Source organism: Lottia gigantea, assembly GCF_000327385.1.
Source record: "Lottia gigantea unplaced genomic scaffold LOTGIsca_2, whole genome shotgun sequence".
NCBI lineage: Eukaryota > Metazoa > Mollusca > Gastropoda > Lottiidae > Lottia > Lottia gigantea.
In genome coordinates this window covers 3,858,919-3,878,011 of record NW_008708400.1, presented here as the reverse complement: position 1 = coordinate 3,878,011, position 19,093 = coordinate 3,858,919, and the positions used below count along the sequence as shown (strand labels likewise).

Below are 19,093 nucleotides of genomic sequence, written 5' to 3'. Positions count from 1 at the left end.
ATGTAAAAGAGCACAAGTATTTTTGTGACTTACATAGGGATTGGGCCATGACATTCAGATTGTTTCAATTAACGAAAAAGAACCATATGAGGCAATTTAGCAATAGAAAATTCCTGTTTGGTTTATTTCATTTTCTACTGAATTATCACACACAAAACAAACAAATAAAAAAACAACTTCCAAACTTTCATTTGGATACAAAATTATCAACATATTGAAAAAATGCCAGTGATTCAATATGAGCATCTTCTTGATTCTGTTTATTTGTAAATGTAAAAACAAAATGAATTTATAGTGCATACTTTGCACTCCAGTTAAATTTTAACAATGGTTTTTAATGAAGAAAATTCCAAATTAAATAGAATTAAAAAATAAGTTTATTACAAACAGTAACTCTGTAATTATTGGTGTAATATAAATCATCTATTTTCTCTAAATTAATCTGACCATTAACAAACAAATGTGGAAATTTCTAATTATTATAAGCCTAAATTTCTAATCATTTCATTTCAACAATTATTTCAAAGATCTCAGTAAACAGCCCATTTTCAATTGGGTAGAATAAATGGAAATTAAAACTATATAAGTCATACTTAAATTGTGTTCAGTTATGTCATTATGCCATCTCAAGACACCATAATACATGCTCAAGGTTCACAACTCTAAGACATATCCCATATCTCAGCAGCCAAACAATCATCATTCTCCAGGAATTCATCAGTAATATCATCAAAATGCCCATCATAATCATTATCATCTTCCTGCCAGGCATTCTCTTCAAATCCTGCTGCCATCATAACTATCATCAGATCAGAAAAACAATCGTATTAAATGAGTGGTGAGCTCTGAATAAAGAACTAGCAGTGATGGGGCCAGCAGATATAGCTAATAAGCATTATACACATGCAAACAAATTATAGTTCCATGCCAAATTTTGAGCTTTTTTGCACCAACCCTTTAAGACAAATGTATCAGTCCAAAATTATAGTTATATCTACTTTTAGTAAGTATATACAAAAACAAGCTTACCCGTAGATGAAGGTTTACCAAACCATGGAGTATCTTCTTTTAAATCAACATCTTCTTCCTCATAAGGATCTGAAAAAATATCCAATTGCAAAATTCACCTAAAACATACATAGTTGTCATGTACAACTTATCCTACATATCTCTGGCAAAGGGATGGGGCCTCTTAGTGAACCCTTATTCAAAATTCCCCCATTTATGTCTTAGAATTAAGAATAACATACCTGGTAATAACAAATCTTTATCAGGTCGAAGATAGTAACTGGAATAGTCATGACTATCAACTAGTATAGTTGATGGTATATCTACTAAATCATCTGATACTACACTTGTTCCTGAAAATATAAACAAACCCATTCAATTTACAGATACCTGTTTTAAGTACTTTGGGTACCATATTATATGGTACTTAAATCAAACATCATCAATAAAGAACACTTTTATCAAACTATGGTCCAAATCAGTTTCATATATGCCAATTTGTCAATTCACTGCTTATTCAATGACGCAATTACAGTGGTGTAACCAATATTCATTCATACAATGATTCGTGTTTGATCTAAAAATAAGTCCAGAAAACATGTTGTATGGATACCCAGTGGTATAATTAACTTCTCTTCTTATTTATCTTTAATAATATTTCATAATAACTAATAACAATTCCTTCAAAGAACAATGATTTAAAAAGAGGAAATGGGGCTGACAAAATAAGATAAGTAAAATGTAAGAGTAATTTATTGCTAAAATTCACTGAAATAACATAAGGATATGGCCCATATTGTGTTCCATAGAATTTTTCTGCTGACATGGAATCTGCTACTTTGTTCACTGGAATATATTCTAGCAAACAACACTTGGAATTCTGATTAAAGATTGGGATTATAAGGAAATTTTGCCTATAAAAAATTTTGACATTTGGTAATAACTGAAATCTGCCATTTTGTATATGTTAAAAATAGATAAATGGGGAGGGTCACCCGAGGTCAGACATTTAAATTATTTATCATTACTGGAGATGCATGATATCAGAAATAGCACAAAATTAGGTTACTTGACTGTACACATTTCCATATTATTTTGAGAAAAGTCTAGTCATTGAAAACCGTTTTTACCAACTCATATGTGACAATCATGGAACTATGTGCATTAAATATCCCAAAGTGACAAAATACTTTATTTCTGTGACGAAACTACTTAGTGTTTGGATCCTTTTAAGATGGCTTTAATTTACTCACTAGTAATGTATGAAGTAAAATGTGAATATAAATGTCTTACCACCAATATTTAATTGTAGCAGAAGATGACTCTGATCTTGTCTAAGGGCAATAACTCTATAGATTAGCTTATTACTAATATTCAAACAACCAGACATATCCACTAATTCCAGACTAGGACAATTGAAAACTATTTCTTCTATTCCTACAAAGTTCAATTAATAAAAGGAATTTCGAAAGTACTTTAAGGTTCTATAATTTCTGACACAGATCAGAGATTGAATGTTAGTATTGTTCTGGATTTTCAGAAAAGTGGTGAGTAATAAACAGTAACAGATGAATTAATAGAATGATTTACACTGTATATGAGATATGATGAAGCTCTGAAGGCTTTGTATAGCCATTGACAAAATGGTTTAGAATTAGCTCTAGCAAGGTCTAGCACTTTCTGAGAGATTATTACCTCTACTGCAACTACGTTTGTTAACTCTATGTATTCCTGTTAGGACCCAGAGTTAATGACAACACTATAACTGTACCTGAATCTGTGATACCAGAACAAGCCTTTATTTTCAGTTGTTTTAATTTACCAGTTGTAGATATCTGACTTAAACATACATCTGTAATCTATTGAAAACATATCTTGATCAATCGCAAGCTGATAAAATTGTTTTTTTAATTTATGAAACGATTTTCCGTGGCCTTAAGAACTGTTTGTCAGGGTGACTGATATTTAATCCTTTGGAATGTCCAAACATGCTTCCGTTTGTCAGTAATGCTAGCCAAGGGGCAAAATTTCCCTCATGGTACATTGTATAGCATCTTCAAAACTAAAAATGAAAATTCAGCCCATGGAGAAAAGGATACTGGTTATACATATAATATGACCAGGTAAAAGTGAAGCAGCATCTATTGTTGTTCAAAATAACTTACCTGATGTAAATAACTGATGTTTAAAATTTCTAGATTTTCTAATAGAGATAGACATTGTACACCTTCATCTGTTAGACATCTATGACAACCACTTACATCTAAATTTCTACACATAAGGCAATGAATAAAATAAAATATCATAAGAATTATCACAAAATTACAAAATTATCAATGCTAATTGAATAAAAATGGCTGTTTATTTCATTGATTTTCTGCATGTAACTCGAATCAATAAGCAATACACAATGAGGGAAATTTTCACCGAACACCTTAAATCACACGTTCTCAATATAATAAAAACATGATAAGAAAAAAAAACCAGTAACATACTTGAGTTTGCAGCATCCAGATGAAATGGCAATTAATGCCTCATTTGTTATACAACAGTTTTGACTTAGATTTAACTCTTCCTATAAAAAGATAAAAGATAGTGGACCACAGCCATATACGCCCACCACGGCATGCGGATGGTAAAAACGAAACATCCATTTTAAGTTTCATCAAAATCGGTTGAAAACTAAGATAGCATATTCAAGATTTTGGGGCAAGGGCAATAACTCTGCTTCTAACGGTCGAAAATTCGATCTTGATCATCGTTTTATGAATATGTATACACATACCGAATTTCATTTGATTCCATCAAAAAATCTAGTTTTTAGAGCGTTTACAAGCAAATGTTGACGGACCGACAGGGGTGCCGACAATATACGTCCACATAGAGAGATGAGGGCGTATAAAAAGCTACAGTATGAAATAGAATTTTATTGATTAAAGCATAGGTATTATAAACAATTTCACCAAGTTTGGTCAATCCTTCAAAAACTGTGCCTTCTAGAGTGTTTACAAGCTAAAAGTAAATCGCGTTTCGAGGAATTTTCCATGGGTAATAACTCATTCACACAAAAATTTATTATTTGCTTTCATATTTTACATCATCTAAATAATAAATTTTGTAGACTTACCAATGACTTTAGATCTTGCAGTTGACACCATGTTGTTTCTGCCACTGAAACATAAAACTAAAAGTTTCCAAAACTATTTTAACCAGTAGGCAGCAGAATAAACAATTTCTGCTTTACTTCTTCAATTTCTGTTTTACTTCTGCATAGTATTCAGAGTTGTATTATATTTTATTTCATCTGTCATTTACTGTGTTTCAGTTCTCTTCTTTGATAAGGTATTTGAATAACATGACAAACATTCCTTTGCTCCAACTAATCTATACCTGACAACCAACAGACTCAGTATCTAACACTTACCATTATGTAATGAGCCACCACAATGTAATATTCTTAAATTTCTAAAACCCTAAATTAAAATATATACAGAATTATAAAATGCAAACTTTACAGATGTAGATATACTAAATTTTCAGATACTTTCAGGAGTTACAGTCCATGATCTAAGAAAATATTGAGAGTACTGTGATTTTTTAGTCCAAATATGACTGAACTCATTTTAAAGAATTTCTCAGATCGTAGTTTATAAGTAGCATCATATGAAGTGAGTTCATAATAGCATAATTACTACCATTATCACAACATATTGCTTATTAACTACCTTTGATATTATATTGTATTCAATTAACATGAAATATAAATATTGTCAACCGTGTCTTGTTTTTGAGACACTGAAAGCGAGGTTCAAAACGCAGATTATGTCATCTATTGAAGAGATTAATAAAAAGCCTATTTGACGTCACGAAACACCTCATAAACAGATAGAAAATGAGCTTAGAACTACTCTTTCTCAGAAAGGTTTTGACATTATCTTATTCCTACCTGAGTTATAGTATTAATGGCATGACCAGTTAAAGAGGCACAGTCAGTTATGTGTAATTCTTCAATAAGTGGGCATCTTTCTTTAATCTTCTCTATACCAACATCTCCTAACTTATAAAATAAAGTCACTTATTAATTAAACATTTAAAGTATGAGACTCTCTAAAAGGAATGTTGTGTTCACAAATCCGCAGAATGACATTGGGTATTCCAAAGCATACACTTTGTCTTGTAAGCGACAAACATTACAATTCTTGTTATAGAGCCTTTGTAAAAAAAAATCGTTCATTAATATGACATACTGTTGTAGTTGATTTTCTCCTTAATCTTTATTACAATAACCACTTAATACATTGAGAATTTACCTACTTTTTTGCACTCTGATAAAACCAAGGTCTTTACTTTAGAATCTAACATATGGAAGCACTGAAATAATAGAAAAAATGATGTTCCTCATGCAATTCATGTTTTCAATTATCATCATTAATGTATTAACAGGATACAGCTCCCTTAGCATTTGCTTATCGTGATGATACAATTCAGGTGTAACTACTCCATACCTCTTTCAGAATGATAAAAAAAACTTGTCTGCAATGTACTGTTGTGGTTGCTTGTTATACTTAAAAAGAACTTCAAACATCACAATTCTTAATATAAATTAATACTGGTAAATATCTTAATATCAGTGATGTGATTTAATTAATATACCTGTCCTGTTAATTTGATATTGCCTTTAATATCAATATGTTGTAATTCTCTATTACTGTGAAATAACCACCAAAACCTATATCAAAAAAGATAAAAACTTAAAAATAAAAAAAACTTGAAAATATTTCTTTAAGAAATGCAATCAATTGAATATTGATCTACAACTTTAATAAAAAAAAAAACTAAATGATATGCCTCTTACCATTCTGAATAGATAGAAAGTGTATAACTGGAAGTAATAGTGAATAACCAACATTCAAGCTCCTTAAAATCTATTAAACTTACCCTTTTTCACCCAAATATGTACATCTTTGTAATCTCACCCACTGAAATAAAACAAATGCAATAAATGCAATCTTTAAAATATATAACTGTTACATTACACACATTGCTTGAGTGAAATTTCAAAATTTATTGTTAAAATTACATGTAGTGTATAAATATCTAATGTTAACCTATAGTCACCTACCTCTATTTAATGATTATCTACTGATAAATCACATACCTCTAGTGTATAAATATCTACTGTTAAATCACATACCTCTAGTGTATGAATATCTACTGTTAAATCACATACCTCTAGTGTATAAATATCTACTGTTAAATCACATACCTCTAGTGAATGAATAATTACTGTTAAATCACATGCCTCTAGTGTATGAATATCTACTGTTAAATCACATACCTCTAGTGTATGAATAATCTACTGTTAAATCACATACCTCTAGTGTATGAATATCTACTGTTAAATCACATACCTCTAGTGTATGAATAATTACTGTTAAATCACATACCTCTAGTGTATGAATAATCTACTGTTAAATCACATACCTCTAGTGTATGAATAATTACTGTTAAATCACATACCTCTAGTGTATGAATATCTACTGTTAAATCACATACCTCTAGTGTATGAATAATTACTGTTAAATCACATACCTCTAGTGTATGAATAATTACTGTTAAATCACATACCTCTAGTGTATAAATATCTACTGTTAAATCACATACCTCTAGTGTATGAATATCTACTGTTAAATCACATACCTCTAGTGTATAAATATCTACTGTTAAATCACATACCTCTAGTGAATGAATAATTACTGTTACAGCACATACCTCTAGTGTATAAATATCTACTGTTAAATCACATACCTCTAGTGTATGAATATCTACTGTTAAATCACATACCTCTAGTGTATAAATATCTACTGTTAAATCACATACCTCTAGTGTATAAATATCTACTGTTAAATCACATACCTCTAGTGAATGAATAATTACTGTTAAATCACATATCTCTAGTTTATAAATATCTACTGTTAAATCACATACCTCTAGTGTATGAATATCTACTGTTAAATCACATACCTCTAGTGTATGAATAATTACTGTTGAATCACATACCTCTAGCGTATAAATATCTACTGTTAAATCCCATACCTCTAGTGTATGAATATCTACTGTTAAATCACATACCTCTAGTGTATGAATAATTACTATTAAATCACATACCTCTAGTGTATAAATATCTACTGTTAAATCCCATACCTCTAGTGTATGAATATCTACTGTTAAATCACATACCTCTAGTGTATGAATAATTACTATTAAATCACATACCTCTAGTGTATAAATATCTACTGTTAAATCACATACCTCTAGTTAAAAATATCTACTGTTAAATCACATACCTCTAGTGTATAAATATCTACTGTTAAATCCCATACCTCTAGTGTATGAATAATTACCGTTAAATCACATACCTCTAGTGTATGAATATCTACTGTTAAATCACATACCTCTAGTGTATGAATAATTACTGTTAAATCACATACCTCTAGTGTATAAATATCTACTGTTAAATCACATACCTCTAGTGTATGAATAATTACTGTTAAATCACATACCTCTAGTGTATGAATAATTACTGTTAAATCACATACCTCTAGTGTATAAATATCTACTGTTAAATCACATACCTCTAGTGTATGAATATCTACTGTTAAATCACGTAATGATATATTTGTCACATCAACTCCAGATAAATCTAACTTTCTTAATCCACAACAATATTTGTCTAAAATGTTGAAAAGATACAAAATTATGACTGATAGACCCTGAATTGTTATAATGTTTTATTTTTGGAATAATGGTATGTAGAGAAGCAAGTCTGAATTATTTTATATTGGTGACAGACATGTCATATACATTTGTATAAAACCATGTAGGAACAATTCCGATATGAGATTCAAAAGCTAAATAGACATTAAATGAAACTTGACTTCTCCCCACACTTCATTCACCTATCCATTTACAATGGCCTTTAATACCATTTTCATTGGTTACTTCAGTTTTTTTTTTTATTAATCCAATACTTACTTACTTATAATTTGCATAGAATAATCAGTAAGTAATCTAGGTGAAGCTGAAATATCCAAAGATCTTAACGAAGGTCCACAACGTTTTAATAAGAAATTTAATGTTCTATCTGTTAAACCTACAAAAAAAACCTTGCATGAAATTAAGCATATTCCAGAACCTTACTTCTCATATTAAAAGGCAATCTTGAAATTATTGGAAGTTAATTTTTCAATTTGTATATAATATATAATTCGAAAATTTAAAAACTCTGTGGACATAGAAAAAGTCATTGTTAAAAGGTTGGTCAATTCAAAGATATTTTTTACCTTTTGGTACAATTTGCCCTTACTATAAGATGCAAGCTTAATCTACAAGTTGATCACACTTACTCTCAAATCTTCTGAAGGTATGGTAAAAATCTAATGATCTTTGTCGTTTCCACAACCTTAAAGCAGCATTTCTCCATCTACTACAGACTGAAATACATAGAATTCTATTAGATAGAGTTAAGGGTGGTTAAAAAAGTTTCTATTCTAAAGAAGGCACTAGCACAGACTAAAACAGTGTTCACTAATTTTTAGGTTAGTATGCTAGAATGAAAATTTGTTGTAATTCTAACATGGACCTCATTCTGTTCACATTGTGCTATGAATTTTGGTATCATATACTTATAAAACTACATACAACAATATGAGGTTCATTAGCAGTATGGGGCTAAAACGAATCATTAAAGTAATAAGCTAATTAAACAACATTAACAGTAAGCAAGTTCTCAAACTTTAATCAAACTTGTACCCATTAGAGAAGATGTATGAAGCTTCATCAGGCATTTCTAACTTTGTACTATAATCAAATTTATCAACAGATAGAAAAAAACATTTTTTAACCTAAATGAAGTTAATTTGGTCTCCTCTATTCTACTTTGGCTTCTGAATTTCAATTTTCTCCAAACAGTGAAAACAGCCTCTTACCTCTCTCTATCCTAACTCGATCTCGTAATAGTAAGAAGCTGAATGTTTTTTCCCATACTTCATCGGGTAAATCTACAGTATCAGCTTCATCATCTCTATCTTTTACTTCATTCTTTTTATCTGGTGAATTGTTATTTTCATTCTAAAATTTATAAACTGATTGAAAAACATCTTTCCAGCTGTCAAAAAGAGTATTTGTTGAGCTAGTCTATATGTTACACCAAACCTTGTTCATGCAAACTCATAGTTTGTTACAGCTGCACAAAAATCAAATCATTTGACTGACTTGTTTTAAATATATATCAATACCAATGTTCTACTGTAGGTATTAAAACTTATTTTTTCTATAAATGTAATTAATTATGTAACTGAGTAGTTGTAAAAAACCATCTTTTACAATAGTTCAATTCTAGTTAGCTTTGGTACCTGAATATCAATCATCAATCAGATCTTGTAACTGAGTAGTTTTAAAAGGAATCTTTTTAGTTTTTGGCATGGTTAACTATAGAGTGATCTCTGTATCAGGTTTCTTTTACCAGTACTATTTGGATTGTATTTTGAATATATTCAATATTCACGATTTTTGAATGTGTGTTCTTATTTACAAAACAAACTGTTGAAAATAAGATGAAACATAACTTACATTTCCATTATTAGCTTCATATCTTCTAGTACCAACTCGTTTAGATTGTTCAGCTTTATTTACACGTAATAACCTTGAGTAATAATATATCACACAAACATTAAGTGAAGATGTTAATACTTTATTTATGGTCAAATATGCTTGAATAAAGCACCATTAAAATTAGTTAATATTATTATCATTTCTCAACATCATATGCCTAATTATAATGGCATGTTACATGATACAGATCCCCTAAATGATCCGAAAACCATTCATCCCATACATACCTCCCTCCTAATATCAACCTTTCATCTGAAGCCTGTAAAACTTCTTCTGCCTCTTCCCTGGTTGAAAACGTTACAAAGGCTATTCTGAAATAACGGATTGATGTTTCAAATTTAAACATAATTATATAAACTTTTTGTTAACACTTATTCTCGATTAGATATTTAAAAATTGGAATGCTTTCCAGTTAAATCTTAAATGAAAAAAATCTGACAAATATAGCAACATAATATTATATTTGAGCTTTTCCTACTCAATACATCAATATTAATTTCAATACCAGTAATTGATTCTTACCCTCTCGGTAGTTTCGTGTAATGATCTCTTGGCATAAAGCATTTCTTTATTTTACCAAATTTTTCCAGGAATGTCTGCAGCTCCTTGGTAGTTGTCTTTTAAGATAAAATGGCATCAACTCATATTTTTACAATAAAATAATTTTAAATTCAAAATCTTTATTAGGACAACTGTCAACATCAGACATAAGATCAAAGTTATCAAAATCACTGAAGAAATTATCACCCCAGTAAAATGCTAAAAATACTGAAAACCCTTGCATAAAAGAAAGCAACTTAAACTGGATCGCCTGAAAATGTTATTGTAATTTGAATATTCTATTAGCTATGGGCACTCTCTGAAAGGGATATCCAATTGACTTAGTTATTGTAAATTTGACAATAAACACACTATCCTACCCTGTATCCAATGTTTCCTACAAATATTATTCTGTAGTTTGGCCTACCACATATTTGACTTGATTCTGGATCCATTACCTTAGATCACATTCTTGATTTATAATGTAGGCTACTATTTAACTGAAAAATCAAACATACAGTAAGAATAATTAGATGAAAAAAAAAAACAATATTAGCCATGCCCAGTAATGTTTAGAAGCTTATAGGCCTATTCAAATTCACTTTATAGTTTGCACACAATAGATCTATAATGACCTTATGATGGTTGCAAAGTAATTCTAAGACTATCAGTTTTGTTTTGTTGATAGTTGCACTTGTCAATATTAGAACTATTTCGATCTTCTATATTGCCAATATCACAGAGAAACTGGGTTGGACCTGATTTGTCGGGCTAGTCAAGAGTACGAAAATAGTGACTGAATTAGTGAATAGGCTACAGTCTGAGTTAGAGTAGGACTAAGTAGGAGTAACTGAGTAAATGAAATTTCTAGACTAATAAAGATATGGGGCCAGGGTGGCGAATAACTGTTTGCCACCCGGGTGGCGAATATCCTCGGCCAAAGATATGAAAGGCTTATTTGGTGAAATTTAAGGAAATGGCAATAAGATCTTGTTGAAAAATCGTACATAAAGTTTATAGTGTCACAAATTAATTAGATAAATATTTCAAATACTAGAGACATACAATACTAGCTTAGTCGACAGACATGAATGTTTTTGTTTACAGTCGCCTGTAATTAGAGTTATGTCCCTTGATAAAAAAAATTGAGCTAGGTACAGTACAACTTGTCCAATAAGACCACTTTCTTTACCTTCGTGTGTAGCATAAGTAACTTAATATAAGGTTAAAGTCTTGAAATGCTGCAGCACAGTGAAAAACCAATGCTTTTTTACAAACATTCATTCAATTTCCAACGACAGGAAATGTGAAATTAACCTTGTAAATCATAAATTCTATTCAGTCAGGCTATATTTTCCGACTTATTGTGGGCAAGGGGTAATGCAATCGATAAAGGATCCTAAAAGAGGTAAAAGAAAGAAAAAGTTTGAATCAACTGGACTAAACCTGATTGGAAAGAGGACCAGTACAAGGCAAGATAACGCCTCAACTCAGGGATAGCAGTTATTTGCTTCCGCAATTAATAACCTTGATATAAAAAAAAAATACAACTTTCACTTAAGGGTTTTATTAATGTTATATCGACTTTTTTTTTACATACTTTTGAAAACAAAACAACTATCAACAAAAGCTATCCCGATAACTTCAGTAATAATCTTCAAATGGCATGAAACCATGTCGGTTATGTTGATGTGTTATGCCATACACTTCCCTTTTCTGTAAAGGTCCAAATACGGAATAAACGGGCCGCCTGTAGGTGGATGTCATATAGTTTGAAAAGGGGTATAGTTTTTCATCCCGATCACTCAGACGATAAATAGCATTTGCTCTTTTCACTTCTGTGGCTGGACGACCGTTACGCATATATTTATTATCATCTACTGGCCAGTCTTTGCCCTCCCGTGACCACGTTGGTGTAGCAGAAGTACCAATATTATACATCATTCGCCTAGAGCACGGCTCCCTGGCATCAAGACGTTTTGGTAACTCTTCCAATCGACGTTTATGATATCCTATTTTACTATAATCACTCCATTTATCAGTCCAATTCTGAAAGAAAAAAAACAAATATTGAGCATCTTTTTTAAAATATCGTTTGTTTCTGTCTTTAGACCTAATTGTCAAATATTATTAGATTTCGGAGACGAGGATGGCAGGCGGCTATTCTTATTTAAAGTTGGAACCAAGGCAATCCAAGTTGAAAGTAGGCAAAGAGGGGTTTGGTTGGATTTGAAATAAGTGAGAGAAAAAAAAACATTTATAAACTTCGTTACAATAGTAAGGCACTGGGCTAATTTGTCTCATTCATTATGGCATTGGAATCTCAGAAATTGATTGATGTAACAAACATTGAAAAGATCGTATGAGAGTTTGAGAGAGTGATTAAAATACTATGGAAAGATATATTGAGCACAAACCTGCCAAGAATCGGGTCCGGTTTTATATGTAAATTTCTCTGGGGATTCTCTTCTACAAAAAAGAAGGTAAAAACGCTTTAAAGGTGCTCCCAACAGAACGATACATTGGTTGATAAACTGAATATTTTAAACTAAAGGAGGTCAATTTGAAATTTTTGTGGGGTTATGAGGCGCTTAATGTTGCTAAACATAATATTTTTGCTAAGGTAAGTCGCTCTATTCAGTCAGGCTAGATTCTCCAAAACCTAAGGGAAAAAAATCATCAAGAATCCGTAAAGGGGTAATCGAAGAAATGAGGTTGAAAATCCCTAGCCTAGATCTTTAAAGGAATAGGCCAACAGTCCTCAAATTCTCCTTATTTATCCGATCCGAATTTTCGTCCTACAATCCTAGAATTAATGCCAATCTTAGAGGTGGTATAGAGGTTTTCAAAAATACCCAACCAATTATTAAATATCGCATTTCATTTACAACAGGGTAGGCTATGCAGGCTAACCAACATTTCAATTAGGCCTAGGCTAAATTAATTTCCACTTACCGGAACATTTCATTTGGTACTGGATATTTTGGTACAGTAGGTGGCACATTGACCCAATATGGGTAATGGCTCTGGTTTGATTTATGAAATAATGTATCCCCCATTTTTACTTCCATAGTTCTCGGGAGATCGAATATAACCTCTATACTAGACCTATAACTTAATAAAATATATTGAATAACTATTGATCTATTGTCATAGGGTCGCTTATGAAACTATCACATCAACTTATCCTGTTTAATCCCAAAATACAACTCCAAGCACTTGATTTACATTGTTACAACTTTCACAATCCCAAATTTGAGTCAAAGTTTCAATGACCAAAATCATATTTTAGGAGAAAACAGCGTTTACGAGAAGATATACATTCCTTGGCAACCGGTTACCTATAGCGACGTTTGTAAACAATATGGCGGAGTTATTTATTTCTAATTATTATATATAACTTTTACGAACAGTTTAAGCGACTGTACGATAATAACTAGTGCAATAGTTCAAATATAAATCAAATACCAAGGATAGAATAACTGGGGTCATATATTAATCCGGGATTATCTCTTAATGACGTTAGACGTGTGTCCAAAAATTTGTCGGTGTTGGTCGCGGCCTGTTGGTTGCATTAAAATTAATAGGCCTATCTATAGGTTTGTCAATAAGAAATAGGTTTGGCTTCATTATTGTTTATTATCTTAAACAGTATGGCGGCTGCATACCAATTTCTTTCGAATCCAGCTAAATTACCAAAGCAGTGGTAAGTTGACTATATTTTTTTTTTAACCTAGCCTATAGGCCTAGGCTTAAGACAGAATTCTAGATTTAGCCTGGGCCTTATAGTTATCTTAAAAGAAAAAGCGTATATTATTTTCAAAACTGTGGCCTACAATTGCCATATTCGGACGTCACTGTCTCTTAACAAAATTTGGGTTTGAAAACATTTTTATTTGTTAAAATGGAGTGAGGGGGAGCCTATCAGGAGCCTTTATAGCTTATTAAAGATAGGTTCTTTTAGTTTCTACCCTATCGTACAGAACTCTTACACCAGTGCTCATGTTATTTTTCACCTCTTATCATATTTTCAGGCAGCCACGTCTCCACGAGTGGAATCCATACCACTGTAGTTCACCAGATGTTGCTCATGTAAGTAGACTAGGCTAATGTTATTAAAAACTTTCCATTCGAGTGGGCCCGATCGCAACTCTTTAGGCGATATAGTAATCTAAATATTTTCATTTTGAGAGCCGATAGGGTTAATTATTCCAGCTATCCATATCGCTTTTAACCTGACGTCTGGTTCTGTAATTTATGAAAAAAGAGGATTTTTATTTTAAAAAGTAATGCAGCTCTATATAAGAGAAAATGTATTTAAAAACTTTGACTTTATCCCGTCTGACGACTGAATGCTGCATATGAACATTGGCTCAGGGGAGAGTTTATCTTCGTATTATTATGATGCTCTGTTGAAATGTTATATTATACAAAATGCCTTAATTCTAAGGTGTTTAAAATTCTTTCAACCCAAAGCTGGCTAGCTGGGCAAATAATATAGTATATTTGTTACACTGTATAAAGATATTATTTGCTGAAAAAGTAATTACTATTCGACATTACAGGCAGGGTGGAGGAAGTGGTCTGCTGAACACCCTGATTGGTATGCCAGAAGAGATTCATCTCAACACCCAGACTGGTACAACAGGCGTAGAGACACTGTACGACGGGGTAAGGAACAGATTTCGGATACTTTACATTAAACACAAAAACATAACTGTATTGCGATGACACTGCGCTGAAACCTTTTCAACATGTCTTCAGACAATATGAACTCTTAGAAAAAAGGCCAATAATAGGTTAAAGCTTTAATCGCAAATGCAGTTTGGATTGACACTAGTTTTCGCGATTGTAAGCCTTACGTCATGCACATTATTGGATTTAAGAAATTCCTAACAATTCTTATCAGCCATTGGAGTTAAATTTGACATTTGGCATCTCAGAATAGGCTGTTACTAGCCATCATTTTGGAGGAAAACGAACTAAAATATATGCGAAACAATCTTTTCAGAAGCCGCGTTATAATAACTTTTCCAAATCTTATAAAAGTTTTTACTTTTCAGTTGATTATAAAAATACCAACTGGCACTACGAAAGACCATCCAAACCGACAAGTCGAACGCATGACGATTTCGTACCATATCAACCAGATGTTCAGATGAAGGATGTCCTCAAACCCATTCCCCAAAACAAAAGCTTTCAAGGGGCTAGAACGTATCCAAAACCGTTCCCACAAGAGATACCAACACCGAAGTGGGGCATGCACCACCCCCATCATTATGAAGATCCTGTGAGACTCGATAATTTCCCTCCTATTAGATATAATTAAGTTTGTTTTTAAATTTTGACGTGTTTGTTCTTACTATTATGTTACAAAAGTTCTAGCAAATAAACAGTGTTCCTGAGATAGTGATTTCACTGGTATCTTCAGTAGAATACACAAGGGATGCTGCATCCATTATAATATAAAATACTCTACTAGGCTTTTGATTCTAATACTGGCATAATCTATACAATTGAAAAGTCTAGGTCACTGGTGTCCGGCAATATTGACAAAATTTGTAGACACGAGTTGTACCCCTTTGGCAAAATGTCTTCTTTAGCAAGTTAAGGATTTACGATTATTTATCTGACACGTTCAATTTGTGTTCGAGAGATGTGTTTGTTTTATCTATTGTATTTAAATGTTGGGGTGATTGAGGATTTCACTATTTGTGATTATCAAATAATTATTCCTCCCCATGGAATCTTCAGTACTGGGCAACTAGTTGCACCCATTATTTCTTATTTATTCATTGTTATTGTCCTCGCCCGTTTACAAGTCAAGCTAAACACTTCGCCCCGCCGGTTTTATGATATCTAAAACCCTTCAACTTCTTTAATCCTTTACTAGTGTAACCTGGCCGCGTATTCTCGAAATGATCTTATCGCTAGGATGTCCTAAGGTATAATTCTAACATTGTTTTTATAGGCCCACATTATAATGTGGTCGCATATTGTCGCCACCCCTGTGCGTTCGTCCGTACACAAATGGCTTGTGAACGCAAAAGAGACAACAGTATTTATCTGATTTGAAAGAAATTTGGTGTGATCATTTATATTAATTAGATCTTGGACAGGTTCGAATTTGACGATCTTTCGATGAATTGTTTTTGAGTTTATTGTCCTGAACACAATAGAGACAACAGTTTTCATCGATTTAAATGAAATTTGGTGTTATCATTTATAATGATGAAATCTTAGTCAAGATTGAATTTGACGATTTTTCGATCAACGGGATTTGAGTTATTTCCCTTTACTTAGGAAAAACGCATCAAAATTTGTTGGCCATTTAACGCGATAGAGTTGACAGTTTATGTCAGAATTTTATTAAATAATGTGTGTTTGTTTAAATCAACAATATCTTGCATAAATTAGATTTTTGGTATGATTTGACACAGAGTGGAGTCCATCCTTGTTATACTGAAAATGTATCAGGAAAGTGGGAGTATCTTGCTAGGCAACCACTTGTTAGGATATCCTAGCGCTACGATTGGTTTGTGGCCAGGTCAATTAGATAATTGCTGATAATTAGCTAATGATTCTGGTAACAAAACTTGAGATCAAAGAAACTAAATAACTTTAGAACATTCCACAAGTTATGGTATTCAGTTGCACCTTTTTCTTGCACTAAAGAACAACATCGTAACTGATGCTTGGCAAATCTAAGGAGACTTTCCACCAATTTGTCTTTTTTTCCCTTTCACATTCAGATAGCTAGTGGTTCTTGGATTATTGTGAACATAAACTTTATATCGTAATATGTAATCTGTACGTTTAACGTCCTACTTTTCTGCATCATGTGGGCTAATGAAGACGGGCAACTCTTTAAGGTACAGTAGTTACATAATTGATGAAATTGTATGTTGTTTTTCGCTTAGTAAGACATTAACAAACCTTATAACTAGCATAAATTGAACAGTTGAATTTTTATTGATATTCCCCTTGGATGTTCTTACATAATAGAATGTTTTTGCTGTCAAGGTATAATACGAAGTAATACTTTGCCATTATGAAGATGAACAGTATACAGAGTTCTAGATCATACAACATATTGTTGTCTGCTTCAAGTTGACGTTATATATATATATATATTTCATTACTAAACAAAACCCAATAAAGATAGCAGGGATAGGCATCCCTGGACAATATAGGTAATTGAACTCACAATAGAACACTACATCAATGAATAATTCACACTATTGATTAACTTTATGATTAATTTAATAAACAAGTCAAGTGCGATTATGTAACAAATGTGAAAACAATAATAAGCGAAAAAAATTCTTCTGGCAACTTCTGGAAAACCGATATCCATAGCCAAATCGAGAATTCTGCTGATAAGTAACACCATAAGATTATTTAGCCGCTTCCAGCTAAAGCAGACTAGGTAGTCGTTGTCGTTGTTACAAGGATATGGATCAATTAAGTGGTTTGGTATTGTTGGTTTGGTAGTGGAGACTGGGGCTAGTTGTTACACGGGTAAGTTATAACAAGTCTCATAATTCTACAGTTCTACTGAGTTATATCCTCATAGATGATGGGGTACTTATTAACATATATTTTGAAGAAGGTGGACTTGCGTCAAGATCTCGGGGAAGGGAGGAAAGGATGTGAGTTTTAATTGTTTGTTGGGAAATATTTGTACAATTGTTTAACGTTGTAATCAGTAAACAAACAAAATTGAACTTTCTTCCTTAATTATCGTAAAAAGAGATTGCATTTTAGAAGGATTTTGCGCAAAAGATAGAGTCGTTTAAGCTCTTCCAATGACACAAATCATAAAGTGATGTTAGTTTTTGTAAAATGGTAGAAAGTATAAAAAATTTGTACAACCCGCGGTCTCTCTTAATTAAGACATTTTCAGATCTGGTAAAGTGGAATGACATTGCGGTAAAACTCAACCTTTTGTAGCTTCCCATAAGCTACTTGATACGTTCTTCAAACCCTCTTCACGATCATGGTAGTTCTACTCGGATGGTAAACTTAATAGTAGTCGTTGTAAGTCTCCAGTTTTGACTTATAAATACTCTGCGACAGCGGTGTTGTTTCGTGACATTAGCAGGTTAGGGGACGATGATTTTCGGTGTTGAAATATACACATCATGGTCAAATCGTGATTTGGAGAGTACAGAGGACGCTAAAACTAGGAAATACGTTATCACAATGGCGCTATGTCGTTAATCAACTCGAAGGTATTGTACTTCACTACAAGCGACCTCAAAGTTGTGCGATGCCCCTCCCCCCCCCCCCCCCCTCTCTTATCCACTCCCTATCCCTTCTCACATTCCACGGAAAATGATCGTCAGACTTGGTTCAGTGAACATTCAGTGAACAACTCTCTTCAAATGAATATTGAAAATAATTGAAATTAATTTCCATAAATTTGCATAAAAGACACTCAATAATGTTAATAATTGTTGAAAAGAAAGGTTTGGTCGGGATGAAAGGTGAATTGTTTAGGTGAAAGGATTCAGAAAACAATGTTCTATCTGATGGAAGGGTTCGGTAATCAAGGTTCTGATTGAAAAGACGGTAGGTCAGAAACTAAGGCTCGGTCGGTATAAAGACGGTAGGTCAGTGAAAGCCTCAACAACCAAGGTTCTGTAAGTAGCGAGTAATATATCCAGATGGGCAATAGTGTATGGTGTTTAGTGCAGTAATGAATTGGTCAGTTGTTAGATTTAGGAGTAGCAACGGGCATGACTTAGTCAGTGAAAGGGTTCAGCATCCAAGGTTCTGTATGATGAAAAAGGCAGTCTGCTAGAATCTGCTGTAGTTCCATATGTAAACTGATACTCTAAGCGTATTTTTACAGTTTCAGGAATTCAAA

At 32.4% G+C, this 19,093-nt stretch overlaps 3 protein-coding genes across 3 annotated transcripts; 1 reads left to right on the top strand and 2 right to left on the bottom strand.

Moving 5' to 3' along the window:
* Window positions 1-662: 662 nt before the first annotated feature.
* LOTGIDRAFT_152866 (hypothetical protein) lies at window positions 663-10,238 on the bottom strand (the record flags this gene model as incomplete). Its single annotated transcript, XM_009053371.1, has 23 exons — window positions 663-799; window positions 1,030-1,098; window positions 1,251-1,361; window positions 2,302-2,445; window positions 2,780-2,867; window positions 3,174-3,279; window positions 3,504-3,583; window positions 4,136-4,179; window positions 4,433-4,481; window positions 4,955-5,061; window positions 5,319-5,379; window positions 5,662-5,737; window positions 5,947-5,987; window positions 6,167-6,276; window positions 6,347-6,421; window positions 6,456-7,320; window positions 7,356-7,741; window positions 8,048-8,161; window positions 8,415-8,501; window positions 8,997-9,138; window positions 9,640-9,712; window positions 9,909-9,992; window positions 10,204-10,238. The coding sequence occupies 23 exons, from the start codon at window positions 10,236-10,238 to the stop codon at window positions 663-665; spliced, it is 3,084 nt and encodes a 1,027-aa protein (XP_009051619.1).
* Window positions 10,239-11,775: 1,537 nt separating this feature from the next.
* On the bottom strand, window positions 11,776-13,558 carry LOTGIDRAFT_228336 (hypothetical protein). Its single transcript, XM_009053370.1, has 3 exons — window positions 13,177-13,558; window positions 12,639-12,690; window positions 11,776-12,270 (listed from the first exon to the last, which is right to left on the bottom strand). Exons 1-3 carry the CDS (start codon window positions 13,290-13,292, stop codon window positions 11,866-11,868), a joined length of 573 nt encoding a protein of 190 aa, XP_009051618.1. The 5' UTR covers window positions 13,293-13,558; the 3' UTR covers window positions 11,776-11,865.
* Window positions 13,559-13,578: 20 nt separating this feature from the next.
* Window positions 13,579-15,794, top strand: LOTGIDRAFT_228335 (hypothetical protein). Its single transcript, XM_009053369.1, has 4 exons — window positions 13,579-13,927; window positions 14,256-14,313; window positions 14,787-14,892; window positions 15,285-15,794. Exons 1-4 carry the CDS (start codon window positions 13,875-13,877, stop codon window positions 15,548-15,550), a joined length of 483 nt encoding a protein of 160 aa, XP_009051617.1. The 5' UTR covers window positions 13,579-13,874; the 3' UTR covers window positions 15,551-15,794.
* The last annotated feature ends 3,299 nt before the right edge of the window (window positions 15,795-19,093 follow it).